At 34.4% G+C, this 16,972-nt stretch overlaps 1 protein-coding gene across 6 annotated transcripts in view; it reads right to left on the bottom strand.

Moving 5' to 3' along the window:
* Positions 1-16,972, bottom strand: part of TMEM131 (transmembrane protein 131) — a 238,590-nt gene that overhangs the window by 170,931 nt on the left and 50,687 nt on the right. For all 6 annotated transcript variants that reach the window (XR_001823702.2, XM_017524072.2, XM_017524074.2 and 3 more), the window contains exon 2: positions 2,433-2,494. Coding sequence is in view for 5 of the 6 variants with exons in the window: in XM_017524072.2 (XP_017379561.1) it covers positions 2,433-2,494 (62 nt within the window). In the remaining variant the exon portion in view is untranslated. The remainder of the gene's footprint in view (positions 1-2,432; positions 2,495-16,972) is intronic.

Genomic DNA, 16,972 nt, shown 5'->3' with positions numbered 1-16,972 from the left:
ATTTTCAGTAGAGATGGGATTTCACTGTGTTAGCCAGGATGGTCCGGATCTCCTGACCTAGTGATCCACCTACCTTGGCCTCCCAAAGTGCTGAATTACAGGCATGAGCCACCTGGCCAGCAATTTTTAAAATTTATTTTTTACTGACTTCTTATCAGTTGATTTTGAGGATTAAAAAAATTACTATGAGCCAAGCCACATGAACATACACGAATTTCAGATCTGAGAAAAAATGTTCTTGGGCAAAATTCACATTTTAAATAATGTAAAACAAGATTGTTGCTTTGAAACTCTCCCTGTTTTAGCTTAAATTTACATTGGAGAAAGGATATATATTCTGCCATAGAAATGCTACATGTACACTTTCCTGTTCTAACAACAACATGAGAAACCAGGAGTTATTTCAAATAGTTAAATCCATTTGGAAATTAGTCAGAAAAAGATAACATTATGTCAAAATAAAAATTGTTGTTTCTGAGAAAGTCTTCAACATTAAAATGAACAATTTTACATATATACAAAAGGGTCTTATATTCAGCTATTTAGGGGCCATATATACTATATAGCGTATCAACATGAGACATTCTGCAGGAGTGTTAGTGAGGCTTTTTTGCGGCTGAAGTAACCAATTGATACTATTTGCCCTCAACATTTTTCTAGACCAAAATTACCTTTGCCACAGAACTCTGAGGTCTCAACCAAGCTCATGACCAAGCATTTGGGCAGATCCAAAGAGTTATTAGAGAATCACATCCTAGCTCATAAGCTTTTCCATAGCCAAGTCCATCTAGATACAGACTAGCAGCCTCCCTCAACAAAAATATAAATCATGCTCCAGAATTTTTAGAATGGATTATCAACCTGCAACCTAGATATCCAGTTCCTAACAGACACAAATCCTTCATCAATCAATAAAGAGCAGCCACATTTAGGGAATTTCCTAGAAATTCAGTCCTGATTTGCCTGCCATCCAGACAGATCCTGTTTATAACCATCTAAAGGGAGATATTTAAAATATTCAAAACATTCGTTCCCAGAGGTTCCTCAAGTTCTCACCATGAAACAGATTAAAGAACTAGAATAAAGAGACTAAGGTCATTTTTTTAGTAGGAAGGCTTTATAAAATTAGAGCTCATTATATTTAGTTTCTATTCAGTTTTAAAATATACAAAGCCGACTCTATGGAAATACTATGCAACCACTGTCTCAGAGGTTTCTCAACATTTCTTTCGTAAAGATAGGAAGGATAAATTTATTTAAAAATTTAGAAGAAAAGTCTGTCTTGCAAAAGACTTACTAGTTTCACTGCCAGAGAAAAAGATTCTAAAAATCCATCACTTTTTTTCTTGCTCTCTTTGTCTGGCTTAATGTATGAAATTTAATCTAAATGTATGCTAAAATGCAAATAAAAATCTTGTTCCATGTCCCTAGTATAATTATTGTCTCTACTGTCTTGATCTAATTTTAATTTTACTTTCCTGCCTTTATTATAAACAACAGGAACTATTTTTCCAAAATTATTCAGGTAACGTAGTTATAAATAAATTAAAAATACTATAGGTAGTATCATGTAATAAAGAGACTAAACAATCACATTTGGAGGGAGTACACTGGGATTCTAGTGCCAGTCCCAGTACCACAAAGTCATGGGATCTTGATCAACTTTCCTAACCTAAACAGTTTTTTCCTAGAATATAAAATTAATTAAAAAATGATCAGTCATGCTACCAAACAACAAGTTACTTGAAAAACAAATGTTATCATTACAAAGTTATTAAGTAAGGACAAGCACAAAATATGCTAATAGCTTGTAAGAAAGGAGGAAACACCTAGCCATAAGAAAGCAGGGGGTTAGTTAAGATGGCATTTACTATCTCTTTTAGCGCTAAAATTCTCAAACTCATTTTTAGCTGGGAAGCCTGAAATTGGCTTCATACTGCTATCTAAACTAGGTCTAAAAGGAAGGACAAGACATTTATTGGATTACACTTTCAAATTTTATGTATATTTAATGATGTCACTTACGATAGCAAGTATAGTATAGGTAAAATCTATAGTACTTATCCTCTCTAGAGAAGTTAGTGTTCTAGATAAATATTTTGAGATCCTCTATCTGAATTCACACTCAGAGAGCCTCTGCTCCTGACCTAACCCTTTCTTCTCAGATCCACAGGCACACACACTTGCCACAGACTGATGATGTACTTATTTATGAGGTTTTAATACCACGATGAGTTTGCAATTTAAAGAAATATTTAATCTAAAAGATAACTAAGGTGGTTTTTATATTACTAATGACTCTACCAGCCTATCTTCAAACAAAGATCATAAAATATATTTCAGATAAACCAATTATATTTTTAAAACAAAAACAATAACCAGATATTATTCAAGACTTAACAATGAAATGTTTTCAACTTAAAACAAATTACCTGTAGTAGCCCTCCATCGTCAAAACGCAGTACTTCTATTATGCTCTCTGACTGAATGAATGCTGTAAAGAAAACAAAACATATCATCACTATGAAAACTTAAATTTGATTTCCATAACATCTTTTACCTTAAAATTAATTAATACAATTTTATATGTAAAAATAGATTCCTTAATGGTGATGGTTAAAAAGAAAAATATGACTTCAGGATTTTACAAACTATGAAATACTTGAAAATAAAACAAATAAAGTAACTTCAACAACCTACAGGCTATACGCATCAACTTCAAAATATCCATTACTGCTATATTATGAGAAAGCACAAAATAGTCAAATTCATCAAGATGCAGCTATTTTCCCTGATAAACTGAAAATATCAAAAGCATACAGAAGATCACTAGAGCATATTTCCCCCAAGAAATGATCAGCTGAAATTCTGTATCATCTGTTCTTTTGTAGTGATGATATGACCTGAGATCAACAGTCAAAGGAGCTTGGTGAGGAAGTGGGCAGGGAAAATAGCAAAAGATTATTCTGATCTAAGAAACAGAACAATGCAAAGGTAATATATTTAAAAGCTAACATAGTTATACTATATAATCTGGCAATCATGCTCCTAGTATTTACTGAACTGATTTAGAACCTTACATACAAAAATCTACATACGATTCCTTAAAGCAGCTTTATTGATAATCACCAAAATCTGGGTATAGTCAAGATGTCCATCAAAGATGAAGAGACAAACTGTGGCATATCTATACAATGGAATATTAGTAAAAGAAAAGGTTACATACTGTATGCTTCCAAGTACATGACATTCCGGAAAAGGCAGAATTATGGAAATAGTAAAAAGATCAGTGGTTGCTAGGGGACTGGGGGAAATGGGAAAGGTTAAGTAAGTGAAGCACAGACATATTTTAGGGCGGTAAAACCCTTCTTTATCAAATTGTAATTGGTGGATACAGGACATGACACATTTGTCAAAACAGAACTTCACAGCACAAAAAGTAAATCTAAATGTATGCAAATTTTAAAAATCATTTAGGAGACTTTTAGGGGGACCATACGATGGAATGCATAATATGACAAAACAATTTAATTATATTACAAATCAATGAATCTTACTGAAGTGGGGAGGGGAGAGTGCTCACCTAAGTAACTCTGGAAATGAGTAGAATCTGTAAGACTAAAGGCAAAAGAAGCCATACATATGCACTGTATTCTAGTTGATAATGCTTTTTCCCATGGGAGTTTGGGTTAACCATTCTGATGCTACTATATATGTACACTGAAATCAAACAATTAAATACATAGTTGATGGATACTGGGAGCCAGGTATCTCACTGTTGGAATAGCAATTTATATAGAAACAAGGGGGGAGGCCAAAATGATCCAGGTGGTAATGGATGAGAGTCAGTGATATCAATATGAATTCATGTTTAGCAAAACATATAGATTATTACATACATATAGGAATACTTATAGATGTGTCTATTCATGTGTTAGTATACATACATGTATTTCCTTGCTCTGTCAGCTCTAAGGGCCTAAAGGAATGGCATGCCAGTAGCAAAGAACACAGCTAGAACTCAGATCTTGTGTTCTAATATTATTTTCCAATAAAAGAAATGAGGGCTTCCTGGAACAATGGCTGATTTGAGGACAGAGGGCAGGAAATACACAAGATGAGAATGGAGCATCTAACAGTGCTGAAAAGCAAAAAACGAAGACCACCCAAAACCTACACTGATAGGGACAGGGAAAGGAAAGTAAGAATCAACAGAAAGAGCTCCCAAATGACCAAAGCTGAAACAATCTGAGCAACAAAATCAAGTAGTATTAGATGCAGCCCAAAGTATAAAATAAATATCCATGAACCCGTACGGCTATAAATGAATACATGCTGAATAAATGGGAGAAAAGGGACAAATTTCCCATGTAGAATAATTCCAACTTATGTGGTATTTCATTTGGCTTAATAAGGAATTTACTGACTCTCACTTGTTGGTCTTTTGGGATTTGGGGACAACACTCACTGTCCCACACATATACCTGGCTGTTCCAGTATAACAAAAGCAGACAGTCAAGCAGCAGAATAAGATACCAGTTAATTAGATTACAATACCTATTTGAATAACGTTTTTTTCTGCCTGCCAAGCATCCTTTTCTCCTAAGTTTTGTAATCACATCCTGATTTTATTTTGGGAAACTCCTGTCCTCCATTTCCTGTGTTTCTCTTCAATGACAGTGCCAACCTGCTCCATCTACTTCTATTCATCCCTGGCCAGACTGTGGCATATAGAGAATATTCAACAAATACTGAAAGCATGAATGATGTCCCACCTTTTTGCTCAGGTATAATAAGCACTAGCATTTGTACTCACTGATGCAAATGATCTTTTTCTTGTTATGTTATCTGCCGTCCTGGCTTACAGTGGAATTTCAATATCAAGACCAGGGCTAATGGCTCCAAAAGAATTACTGGCACAGTATACTCACTGTGTACAAGAATGCCTCTAAGTAAAGTGATAAACTCTTTAGAAAAAAGGACTATAAATAAAAAAGGCTCTGCTCAGAAAAGAAAAAATGCTCACCCATCCCATTCCTCACCTGTTCCCCCAACTTTTTAATACAAACGGAAATTTCACAGAATCCAGAAAATCTTCTCATCATTCCCTACTGAAGACAAATTTATTGACATAAGAACATGATGAACAAGAATAACTGAACAGCCAGATGCTCACATGTAAAAGGTAAAGAGTCAGAGCCTCTAACGAGAAGCTTTATGTCTAATTGGCAGAGAAAGCCAACAAGAAACAATTGGAAATGAGCTACAGGTGGCTGCTATTGGAGTTCTAATAGAAGACCACTACATGAGTTCACAACACAGAGCCAGAAGAAATGTTTATCTAACTGATGAGAACTACATAAAGGCAGTAGTTTGGGTATACCGCATTTTAAATTAGGAGCTTTTAAAATCTATACTATTATGAATTATAAATTCATTTTTAAAGTATGAATTATGTATGTCAAAAACATGAATTATTTTAGTTAAAAAAATTAATAACAGCATCTGATTATAAAGTCTCAAAAGGAAAATACTGTGTTACATATCACTGGCTTTTCTTAAAAGATGTAGAGATAAATAGGATTCAACTCTGGCATAAAACAAATTAATATATTTTGCTTTAAACAGCCAATTATAATACCTTTCAATTATATGCCTAAAAAAACAGAACACTAGTTATAGACTTAATCATTTCACAGGCAAGCAGTTATTAAGCTATAAAATATAAAAAGTAATCAAAGTAAGTCAAGTATTCATATCTCCAGATTCAAAGCCACAACTAGTAACAGCTTCCTCCCCCAAAAATATTTCCCCTAATTTTATGCTGTTAATGAATCCCAAACTTTCCTGATGTTCCCTAGTTCAAGCATCAAACAAATGTAATTGAAATAAAAATAATAATTATTGATCACTACGGTATTAAAGTTCAAACTAATCCTGTAACACAGACATTACTGATCCCATTTTAAATAAAGAGACACAGATATACTCAGCAAGAAAGTGGCTAAACTATGAATTTCAGCAATGTGAATCTGTGCTTCTAAGCCCATCCCTACTTACTTTCAAAATAAATTTTACAGAATGCTCATGACTAACAGCACCTTCAAGCAACACAATTTTTAAACTTGGGCAGATATTTCTGACAATAAGTGAGGAAAATAAGATTTGAAAAGGAAAGGAAGGGATTTACATTTCTGGCTTTTATGATTCTACTCATATTTATTCTGAAGCTGGGCTCAGTAAGATCTACTTTAAGCTCCTCATACCAACCCACATGACTAAGCTGTCTGAGAGTAACAAAGCCAATAAAGTGTAAAAATGTCAATGTGTCAGTTGTCTCCCAAACACTCAGTTTCAAAAGAGGCTCAGAAACTGAGTTTTTACTTCCCTATTTCATTTAGTAAAGAATGGCATTTATAAGATTAAAAAGCCTTCACAAAGACAAATCTTTGTCTACTAAGTTTTTGTTTTTTCTTTTAGGTGAAGATATTTTTCTGAATATTACAACTGATGACTAAATATAATTTGCAATTTTAATACATCTAAAATAACTCATAAAAAAACAAATGCTATGAATAACTAGTAGAAATATATGCATATTGAGGGGGTGGTATCAGGCATTAGGAACCTAGGTTGTCATTGTACATCTTTACCTCCTAGCCTTCACAATCTCCTCACCCACAAAAACCACAACTGGTAAAAGCTTCCTCTTCCAAAAATAGTTCCCCCTAATTTTATGCTGTTAATGAATCCCAAACTTTCCTGATGTTCCCTAGTTCAAGCATCAAACTTTGGACTAGTCAAATCAGTGATTTTTAAACTTTCTTCTACAAAAACCACGAAGAGAAGAAAGGACGACACAGGCAGGCCTCAGGAGGGTCCCCAAAGCTGTGTTAGAGCCACCTTGCCTAGAATGCTCTTGTTACAGCTAGTGTCTTCTCTTCTTTCAAGTCTCAGCCTTGACCCCACTCACAGTGCAGCCTTCCTTGGCTGCTTCAAGCAGCCCTGTTATCAGCCATTATATTCCCTATCTTAACTCTTATCACAATCTGTAAAAGTTTCTAGTTTGCTTGTCAATAATCTGTGTCTAGCAGCAAGACTGAAAAATAGAAAATAAGAAATTCTGGTTAAGATTAAGACATTGTGCTTGAGCCCAGGGGGCAGAGGTTGCAGTGAGCTGAGATAGCACCACCCTACTCCAGCCTGGGTGACAGAACAAGACTCTGTTTCCAAAAAAAAAACACCAAAAACAAAAAAAAACTGCTATTTTAGAATTAAATATTGTTAATGACATTAACATCTCTTTTATAGTTACACTTACTCAATATTTTGTTTCAACAAAGGGCTGAATGTAAAACAAGTTTAAAACATTCTGGACTAGGTCCATATGGGTCCCTTCCAGCTGTAAAGATACTGTATGATCAAATCTTTGTTTCTTCCCTCATTAGTTTTATTAACTGAAAAATGTAATATATACTTGTCTTCTTGCCACATTAAAAGTACAAAGAAATTCATATAAGTCATACTCTAATTTTGTCAAGCCCACTCAATATCAACTTCCTAAGAAAGGCTGTACCTGAGTTGTTTCACTAAAACTCAAAATACAATCCTATGTAATTCAGATGTGCAGGCTATACACCATACATCTGAAGAGATGAGCCAGAAAGGTTTTCCAAAATTAATTTTATAGCTAATGACAAAATACCATAATTTTCATCTTATCCTAAAGTGTCTAAGTCATCTAAAAAGATCTGTAAATTTAAGTTATAAAACGCAGAACGAATGCTCAAGAACCACGAACTACTCTTAGCAGCTTCAGTATCAGAAACTCATTAAAACTCTGAAGCTCACACTGCAAATGCGCTAAAAATTAAGCTATTATTGGAAACACAGCCCAAAACAGTAGGGATAAACCTAAAAAGGGTGACTGCTGAAATGAAAGATTTAAATGTAGTCATGTACCACATAATGTTTTGGTCAAGAAGAGACTGCATATATGACGGTGGCTCCATAAGATTGTAATATTGTATTTACTGTACCCTTTTCTATGTTTAGATACAAAAAACTTGCCACAGTATTCAGTATAGTAACATGTTGTACAGGTTTGTAGTCTAGGAGCAATATGCTGTATCATATGCCTTCAGTATGTTATAGGCTGTACCATCTAGGGTTGTGTAGGTACACTCTATGTTAGCTCAATGATTACATGGCCTAACAACACTCAGGATGTTTTTCACATTGAGTGATGCGTGACCACAGTACCTAAAGTCTCCAAGCATAACAAACAATCCAAGTGTCCAACACAGATGAATAGATCAACACGGCAGTTACATAATGAAATATTATTCACCCACAAAAATGAATAAAATTCTGATACATGCTACAACATGGATGGACCTTGAAAATACTGTGCTAAGTAAAATAAGTTAGAGAATAAAAGGGCAAATACTGTGCTTCTACTCACACGAAAAATCTAGAATAGGTGAATTCACAGGGACACAAAGTAGATTAGAGGTTACTAGGCAACAGGGTAAGGGAAAGTGAGGAGTTCTGGCTTAATGGTTACTGAGTCTCTAGGGTAATGAAAAAAGATAATGGTGGTGTTTGCATAATATTGTGATTCATGCTACTGAATTTTACACTTAAAAATAGTTATAAATGGGGAACTTTATGTTACATATATATTTTTTAAAACTACAGAATAAGTCACTTAGACAAAAAAATTAAAAATATTACAAATTGAACCCAGCAATGTATAAAATTATGCATCATAACCAAATGATCTGTATTGAAGGTATGCAAGACAGACCCCAATCAAAAACTCATCATTGTAACTCATCCCTATCAACAGGCTAAAAAGGAAAAATACAAGATCATATCAATTGACACAGAAAAAGTATCTAACAAAACCCAACACCTCTTCACGATAAAAACTCTGAACAAGATAGGAGAAATGTAGAACTACCTCAACCTCAACCTCTAGGTAATATCCTTCTTATTTGTGAAAGACTGAATGTATAGGCCCTGACACTGGGAATATGTCAAGGATGTGCCTCTCTATTCAACATGGTGCTAGCAGTTTCCTTAACAAGGAAAGGAAAAAAAAAAAGAGGAACACATTGGGAAGGAAATAATACTCCTTGACTGAAGGCTACACACTTGTTTATGTAAAAACCCCAAGGACTCAAAAGAAAAATCCTTCTTAAAGGTAATAAGTGGCCGGGCGCGGTGGCTCATGCCTGTAATCCCAGCACTTTGGGAGGCCGAGACGGGTGGATCACGAGGTCAAGAGATCGAGACCATCCTGGTCAACATGGTGAAACCCTGTCTCTACTAAAAACTACAAAAAATTAGCTGGGCATGGTGGCGCGTGCCTGTAATCCCAGCTACTCAGGAGGCTGAGGCAGGAGAATTGCCTGAACCCAGGAGGCGGAGGTTGCGGTGAGCCTAGATCGCCCCATTGCACTCCAGCCTGGGTAACAAGAGCGAAACTCCGTCTCAAAAAACAAAAAAAAAAAAAAAAAAAAAAAAAAAAAAAAAAAAAAAAAAAAAAAAAAAAAAAAAAAAGGTAATAAGTACATGTAACAAGGTTGCTGAATACAAGGTCTAAATCCTAAAATCCAGTACATTTCTACATACTAACAATTAATATGCAAAAATCAACATTAAAAACATAATGCCATTTACAACTACTCCAAATAAAATGAAGTACTTCAGATATAAATCTAAGAAAGCATGTACAGGATATATGCACTGAAATACACAAAATGCTGACAAAAGAAATCAAAGAAGACCTACATAAAAAAGACACTGTATTCATGGATTAAAAGACTCAAAATGTAAAGATGCCAATTCTTCCCAAATTGATCTGTGGGTTTAATGTACATCCTATAAAAATCCCAGGATGATTTTTTTGTTGACAAGCTTATATGAAAAATTAGATAGGAACAAACCTTAGAAGTGCTAAAAACAATCCTCAAAAATAAGAATAACATGGGAGGAATCACTCCACCAGACATTATGTCTTACTGTATAACTTCAGTAACCAAGACAGTGTGATGCTGGCAGAGGGACAGACACATAAATCACTTGCAGAGCATAGAATACCTAGAAATGGAACCATATATGCCTCACTGGTTTTGACAAAGCTGCGAAAGCAATTCATTGGAAGAACAACTTTTCCAACAAATAGCCCAGAAGCAATGAGACATCTATAGATCAAAAAAATATATATTTTAAAGAACCTTGACCTAATCCTTATAATTTATACAAAAATTAACTCAAAATACATCACTGTTCTAAAATTAAAATGTCAAACTATACAACTTTTTAAAAAGGATAGAAAAAAAAAACTTCAGGATCCAAGGTTAGGCAGTCTGCCTAGAATTGACACCAAAAGCACAATACAGAAAAAACAAAAGTGATAAATTGTTGTACCTCATCAAAATTAAAAACTTTGCCCTTCACATGACCCTGTTAAGAGTATAAAAGGACAAACTACAAAAAGGTATAAAATGTTTGCAAACCACATATTTAACAAAAGTCTAAAGATCTAGGCTATATTAACAACTCAAACAGAAAAGAACAATCCAACAAGCAAGTGAAAAGATGTTCAACATTACTAACCATCAGGGAAATGCAAATAAAGCCACAATATCAGAATGGTGAAAATGAAATACCCATTCCTATCAAAGTATCAACATCCTGGTTGTGACTTCGTAGCATTCTTTGTCAAGATATTGTCATTGGGAGGAATCAGGTACAGGGTACACAGGATCTCTCTGTATAATTTCTTATAGCAGTATATGATTCTAAAATGATCTCAATAAGGATCTGTATTAAATAATGAAATAGCTAATGATAAATTCTGATAATTATTTCTACCTTCTCAACAGTTTATCTTCAATATGTTTTTGTAATAGTAATTATTAAATGGGTTAATATTTATAATATTAAGATAACAACATTTAATTTTAGGACCTACATGCCAGTATGCTAATTTAATCAACTGGTTTTGACTGCAAGAGTTGAGAATGGTTTGAAGAAACAAAATAGTATAGGAGAAGAAAAAAAGCAACAGAGAGTACTGTCAGTGAAAATGGCAAAGTTAGGAACACTTGAAAATTCTCTCACCCTGTAACAGGAACAAGAAAATTGGCAGCATCAGAATAAACTTTCTAAGAACTCTGGCAATTAACCAAAAGCTGGCAGCAATCTCCAAAAGCTTGCAGCAATCCATGGAGTGTTAATGCATTTTTAAAGAGCTGAATCTCAACAAGAACAGTGAAATGTGTGGCATTTAACTTCTCTATTCCCATTCTCTTCTCTCCAGCACTATAACCAACAGCCCAATCACAGTGAAAACCAGCAGCCTGACAGACACTAAGGGAGGCAGAACTATGTTGGAGTCCCTTAAAAGCCCAATTTCCAGAGAACTGTCTTTATCAGACAGTCCTAGTGAGACCCCCACCTGGAAGGCTATTTTTATTTGACCTGACTCAGAGCTTTTCCACTGTGAAAATCCTTGACCCTGGGAACATTTGTCACAAACCTTTTAGGGGAAATTTTTAAAAACTGGCTGCAGAACAATGTGGTAGGGGACAGCTGGTCCAAACAATAAGCAAACCAAAAAGTTTAAAAGGAAAAGTTGGGAATAAAATATCCACAGGGGCTATAAAAATTATTGACACCTTCCTGCTAATCTAGAAGGTGTGTGGATGCATCGGGCTGTGGCTCTGCATGTGCCCAGAACAGACCTGAGAAATCCCTAGCTCTCACACCTGAGGCTGACCCTAGTCTCTGTGAAAACAGAAGGTAAAGGCTAAGAACAGCTGCCAACTGCCTGGCTGAGTGTTTTGATGTGCCCTAACACACATATGCATGCAAATACACACACAGACCTCTCAAAAAAGACTGGGAGAATTACTGGTTCCAGGTTTTTAAGGAAATCTCTGTTCAATCATTAGATGACTATGAAGCTCATCATGTGGAGACTTTAGTAGCCATGCACTCCAAATAATATAGATTTAAAAGAACTAGTTCAGAAAGTCACTAAACAAACAGCAACAAAAAAACAACAAACCTTATTAGGGAGGGCAAAATCTAAATTTCAGAATTGCCACCTTATATGTTAATTGTCCAGTTTTAAACAAAAAATTGAGAGACATACAAAGAAACAAAAAAGTATAAAGGGTAAAAATGTATTCAATAGAAACTACCCTTGAGAAAGCCCAGGTTTTGGAATTACTAAATAATTTAATTCAGCTATACTAAGTATATTCAAAGTACTAAAGGAAATGATGTCTGAAGAACTAAAAGTCTCACCAAATGGAGAATATTAAAGAGACAGAAATTATTAAAATAATCAAATAAAAGAGCATAATAACGGAAATGAACCCCTCCCACTGCATAATTTTCAAATAAATTTAAGGAAACAAGAAAGTATGGTTCATACATAGGAAACAATGCAATCAACCGAAGTGGCTCCTGAGGATAGGACTTACTAGAAGACTTTAAATAAGCTGTTTTAAATATTTCAGAGGAATAAAGGAAACCACGTGCAAAACTGAAGTATGAGAACAATGCCTCACCAAATAGAAAACATCAATAAAGAAATTAGAAAAAGAAAACAAATAGAAATTCTGGACATAAAAGTACAGTAACTAAAATAAAAATTCATCAGAGGGGCTCGATAGCATATTTTAGCAGGTAAAGGAAAGAATAAGCAAACTCGAAAATAGGTTGGTTGAGATTATCCAGTCTGGGAAATAGGAATAAAAATGAAGAAAAATAAACAGAGTCTGAGTGAGTACAAAACACATGAAGAGTACCACCATCTGCACAACAGGAGTCTAAGAGGAGGAGAGAAATAAAAGGCATGAAGAATATTTGAAGAATAGCTGAAATTAGTCCAAACAAAATTGTTACAAGTTGATGTCAATTGTAATTCTCACAGCAACCATTAAAAAATAAATTTTAAAAATTCAGACTTTAAGATAAAAGTTGCTACTAGAGAAAAAAAGACATTTAATAACAACAAAGGGGTCAATCCATTAAGACAACATAATTATAAACATATGTGAATTTAGCAAGAGGGTTCTAAAATACAGGAAATAAAAACATGCAGGATGAAGGAATAAAGAAGAAATTAAACAAACATTTGGAGAATTCACTATCCAACTTTCAAAAATGGGTAGTATCAGACAGAAGGTCAATAAGAAAAGAACAAGGAAACTTGAATAATACTAGAAACTAATTATAGAGTCCTCCATCCAAAAGCAGAATACACGTTCTTTCCGAGTGCACAGGGAACATTTTCTAGGATAGATCATGCTAGGTGTTAGGTCATAAAACAATTCCAATAAATTTAAAAGGACTGGTGTCATACAAAGTATGTTCTTCAATCACAAGGGATATGAAATTGAAATTAGAGAGAAATTGGGAAAACGCAGAAAATACGTGGGTATCAATAATCAGTGTGACAAATAAATGAGAAAAACTAGAAAATATTTTGAAATAAAGACAAAATACTTTATTGAACACAGAAAAAGTATTACTAGAAGAAAATTTATAGCCATTCATGCCTATATTAAAACAAAACAAAGATCCCAAATTAACAACTTAACCTACCACTTAAAGAGAAACTAGAAAAATAAGAACAAAACCCAAAGCAAGAAGGAAAGAAACAATACAGGTTAAGTTAGAAATACAGAACAGAAAAAAAAAGGAGAGAAAATTAATGAAAACAAAAGTTGTTTCTTTGAAAAGATTAACAAAATTGGTAAGGCTTTAAGCTAGGCCAACCCACTACTCAGGAGGCTGAGGCAGGAAGACTGCTTAAACCCAGGAGTCTGAGGTGACATTGAGCTATGACTGTACCACTGCACTCCAGCTTGGGCAACAGAGCAAGATCCTGTCTTAAAAAAAAAATTTAAGTAACAAAAATTTTAAAACTCAAGAGAAAACACCACGTTCCAAATTATTATATGAAGCAATTTATACCCTGATACTTAGACACAGTCATCACAAGAAACGGAAACAACAGATCAATATCCTTATGAATGTGGATATAAAAATCCTGAACAAAATACAAGCAAATCATATTTGGCAACATGTACACAGGATTATACATGTTAAACAAGTACAAGACTTGTACTCTTTGAACTACAAAGCACCACTGAGAGAAATTTAAAAAGATCCAAATAAATGCAAAGATATGTGGCGTTCATAACTATAATGTTAAAACAGTAGTATTTAGATCCAACATCACCTTGTCAAAATCTCACCTTGCTCTTTTGCAAATTGACAAGTGGTTCCCGAAGTTCATAGGAATATTCAAGAACAGCCAAAACAATTTTGAAACAGAACACAATGGAGGACTCATACTTCCCGATTTCAAAATTTAACTACAAAATTACACTGATCAAGACAGAACAGTACTGGGATAAAGATAAATCTAATCACGGCCAGTCACGGTGGATCACGCCTGTAACCCCAGGACTTTGGGAGGGCGAAGCAGGCGGATCACGAGGTCAAGAGATCAAGACCATCCTGGCCAACACGGTGAAATCCCGTCTCTACTAAAAATACAAAAATTAGACAGGTGTGGTCGCAGGGGCCTGTAGTCCCAGCTACTCAGGAGGCTGAGGCAGGAGAATTGCTTGAACCGGGAGGTGGAGGTTGCAGTGAGCTGAGATCGTGCCACTGCACTCCAGCCTGGAGACAGAGCGAGACTCTGTCTCAAAGAAAAAAAAAAAGAGAGAAACCTGATCAAATAGAATAGATCAGAACTGAGAGTCTAGAAACAAACCCTCACATTTATGGCCAATTGATTTTGGCACTTAAACTGATGAATGCCAAGACAACTGACAGGAGAAAAGAATAATCTTTTCAACAAATGGTACTGGAATAACTAGATATGTGCGTGGAAAAGAATGAGGGTGGCCTTACCTAATCACATATGCAAAAATTAACTCTAGAAGAAACAAATACCTCAGTATAAGAGACAAAACATAAAACTTTTAGAAGATAACATAGGTGTAAATCTTCATAACCTCTGATAAAGCAATGGTTTCTTAGCTAGAATAGGTAAGCAAAGACAATACAGATAATTAGACTTTATCAAAATTAAAACCCTTTGTGCTTCAAAGGGCAGGCAATATCAAGAAAGTGATAAGTAAACCCACAGGATGGGAGAAAATTTCTGCAAATGATGTATCTGACAAGATATATATAGAGAGAATATAAACTCTTGTAATGAGTAAAAGACAAACCTCCCAATCAAAAATGGACAAGGAATCTGAATAGACATTTCTCCAAAGATACATAAACAGACAATACATACATACACGAAAAGACGCTCAAAACCAGTCCTTAGAAAAATGTGAATCAAAAGCAAAGCAACATACTGGTTCACAGACACTAGGATGGCTGTAATAAAAAAAGACAACAATAAGCGTTGATGAAGATGTGGCGACACTGAAAACTCCTAAGTTGCTGGGGGTAACATAAAATGGAGCAGCCACATTGGAAAACAGTTTGGCAGTTATTCAAAAGAACTAAAGTTACCATACAACATACCAATTGCATTCTTATGTACATACATAAGAAAACTGAAAATACTTGGGCGAACAAAAGCCTATACACTAGTGTTCATAATAGCATTGTTCAGGATAGTCAAAAATGAAAACAACCTAAATGTCCACTGACTGACGAACAGTTAACAAAATGTGGTAAATCCATTTAGTGGAGTATTTTTCAGCCACAACAAACAGGAATGAAGTACAGACACAAAGCTCATAGATGAATTTTGAGGACTAATGTTAAGTGAAAGCAGCCAGATACAAAAGGCCATATAATTTAGTATTCCATTATGGGCAATGTTCAGAACAGGCAAAAAGACTAATATAGATTAGCAGCTGCCAGGGGCTGGGAGGGAATAGGGTGTGATTCCTATGGTATACATGGTTTCTTTTTGGGGTGATAGAAATATTTTGGAATGAGACAGTTAGGATGGTTGTACAAGTCTATGACTATACTTCAAAAACCCCTTGAATTATATACTCTAAAAGGTGAACTTATGATACCGGAAATTTTATCTCAATATTTTAAAAGTCAACAATAACAACAAAAAGCATGCTTTTGTGTTCTAGTCCCTAAATCTTTTCTAAAATGTTTATCTAAATGGTATTTTAAATATTGTGTAACCATGGGACAAAATGTAATTTCTGCTCCACAAAAGCTTTAAGTTTATAGTTCTTTCATGGATACAAATTCATTCATTAGATTGTGCACAGGGAGGAGAAAACAGCAAATGATAAAGTAAGTGGGTTAAACTGTCAACAACAGGTGAATCTGGGTAAAGAATATGAGTGTTTTTGACTATTTTCATTCTTAAACATTTTCTGAAAGTTTGAAAATATGCCAAATTAAAAGTTTAAAAAAATAAAACCACTACTGCAACACTTCTAAAAATCTGAATGTTTGAACACATTCACTCTTTTAAAAAGCTATACATCAAGCAACTGTAAATTCACTTAAATTATGCCAAGCTGGAAATACTGATACTGAGGTGGTTGGTCTCCTAATGTTGCCACAGATTAAATGTGCCAAGGATAAGCTGCTGACATGTCTGTGACTACAGTGGTATTATAGCCATCTTAAAATACTTAAGTGTTAAAATGATACACTTATGCCAACACAGCTATTGTGAAGGGATTTTATCTCACATTATATCTTGTAATATAATATTTATGATTGGAAATATGGTGTAACCATATAGTTATCTACATTGCATACCCATATACAATATATAAGATCACATTCTAAATATTAGGTAATCATCTATATCTTGTTTTTTTTTTAATAGAGAAAGAAAAGAAATAATAAAGACTATAAATCAATAAAGTAAAAAGCAGAAAATAAAGAAAAATCAAAGGAAACAAAAGTTTTCTGTTTGTGAAGATTACCAAAA

The sequence above is a fragment of the Cebus imitator genome, unplaced genomic scaffold (assembly GCF_001604975.1).
Source record: "Cebus imitator isolate Cc_AM_T3 unplaced genomic scaffold, Cebus_imitator-1.0 Scaffold31, whole genome shotgun sequence".
Classification (NCBI taxonomy): Eukaryota; Metazoa; Chordata; class Mammalia; order Primates; family Cebidae; genus Cebus; species Cebus imitator.
The sequence above is the reverse complement of the archived record's forward strand: the minus strand, read 5'-3'. Positions and strand labels throughout refer to the sequence as shown.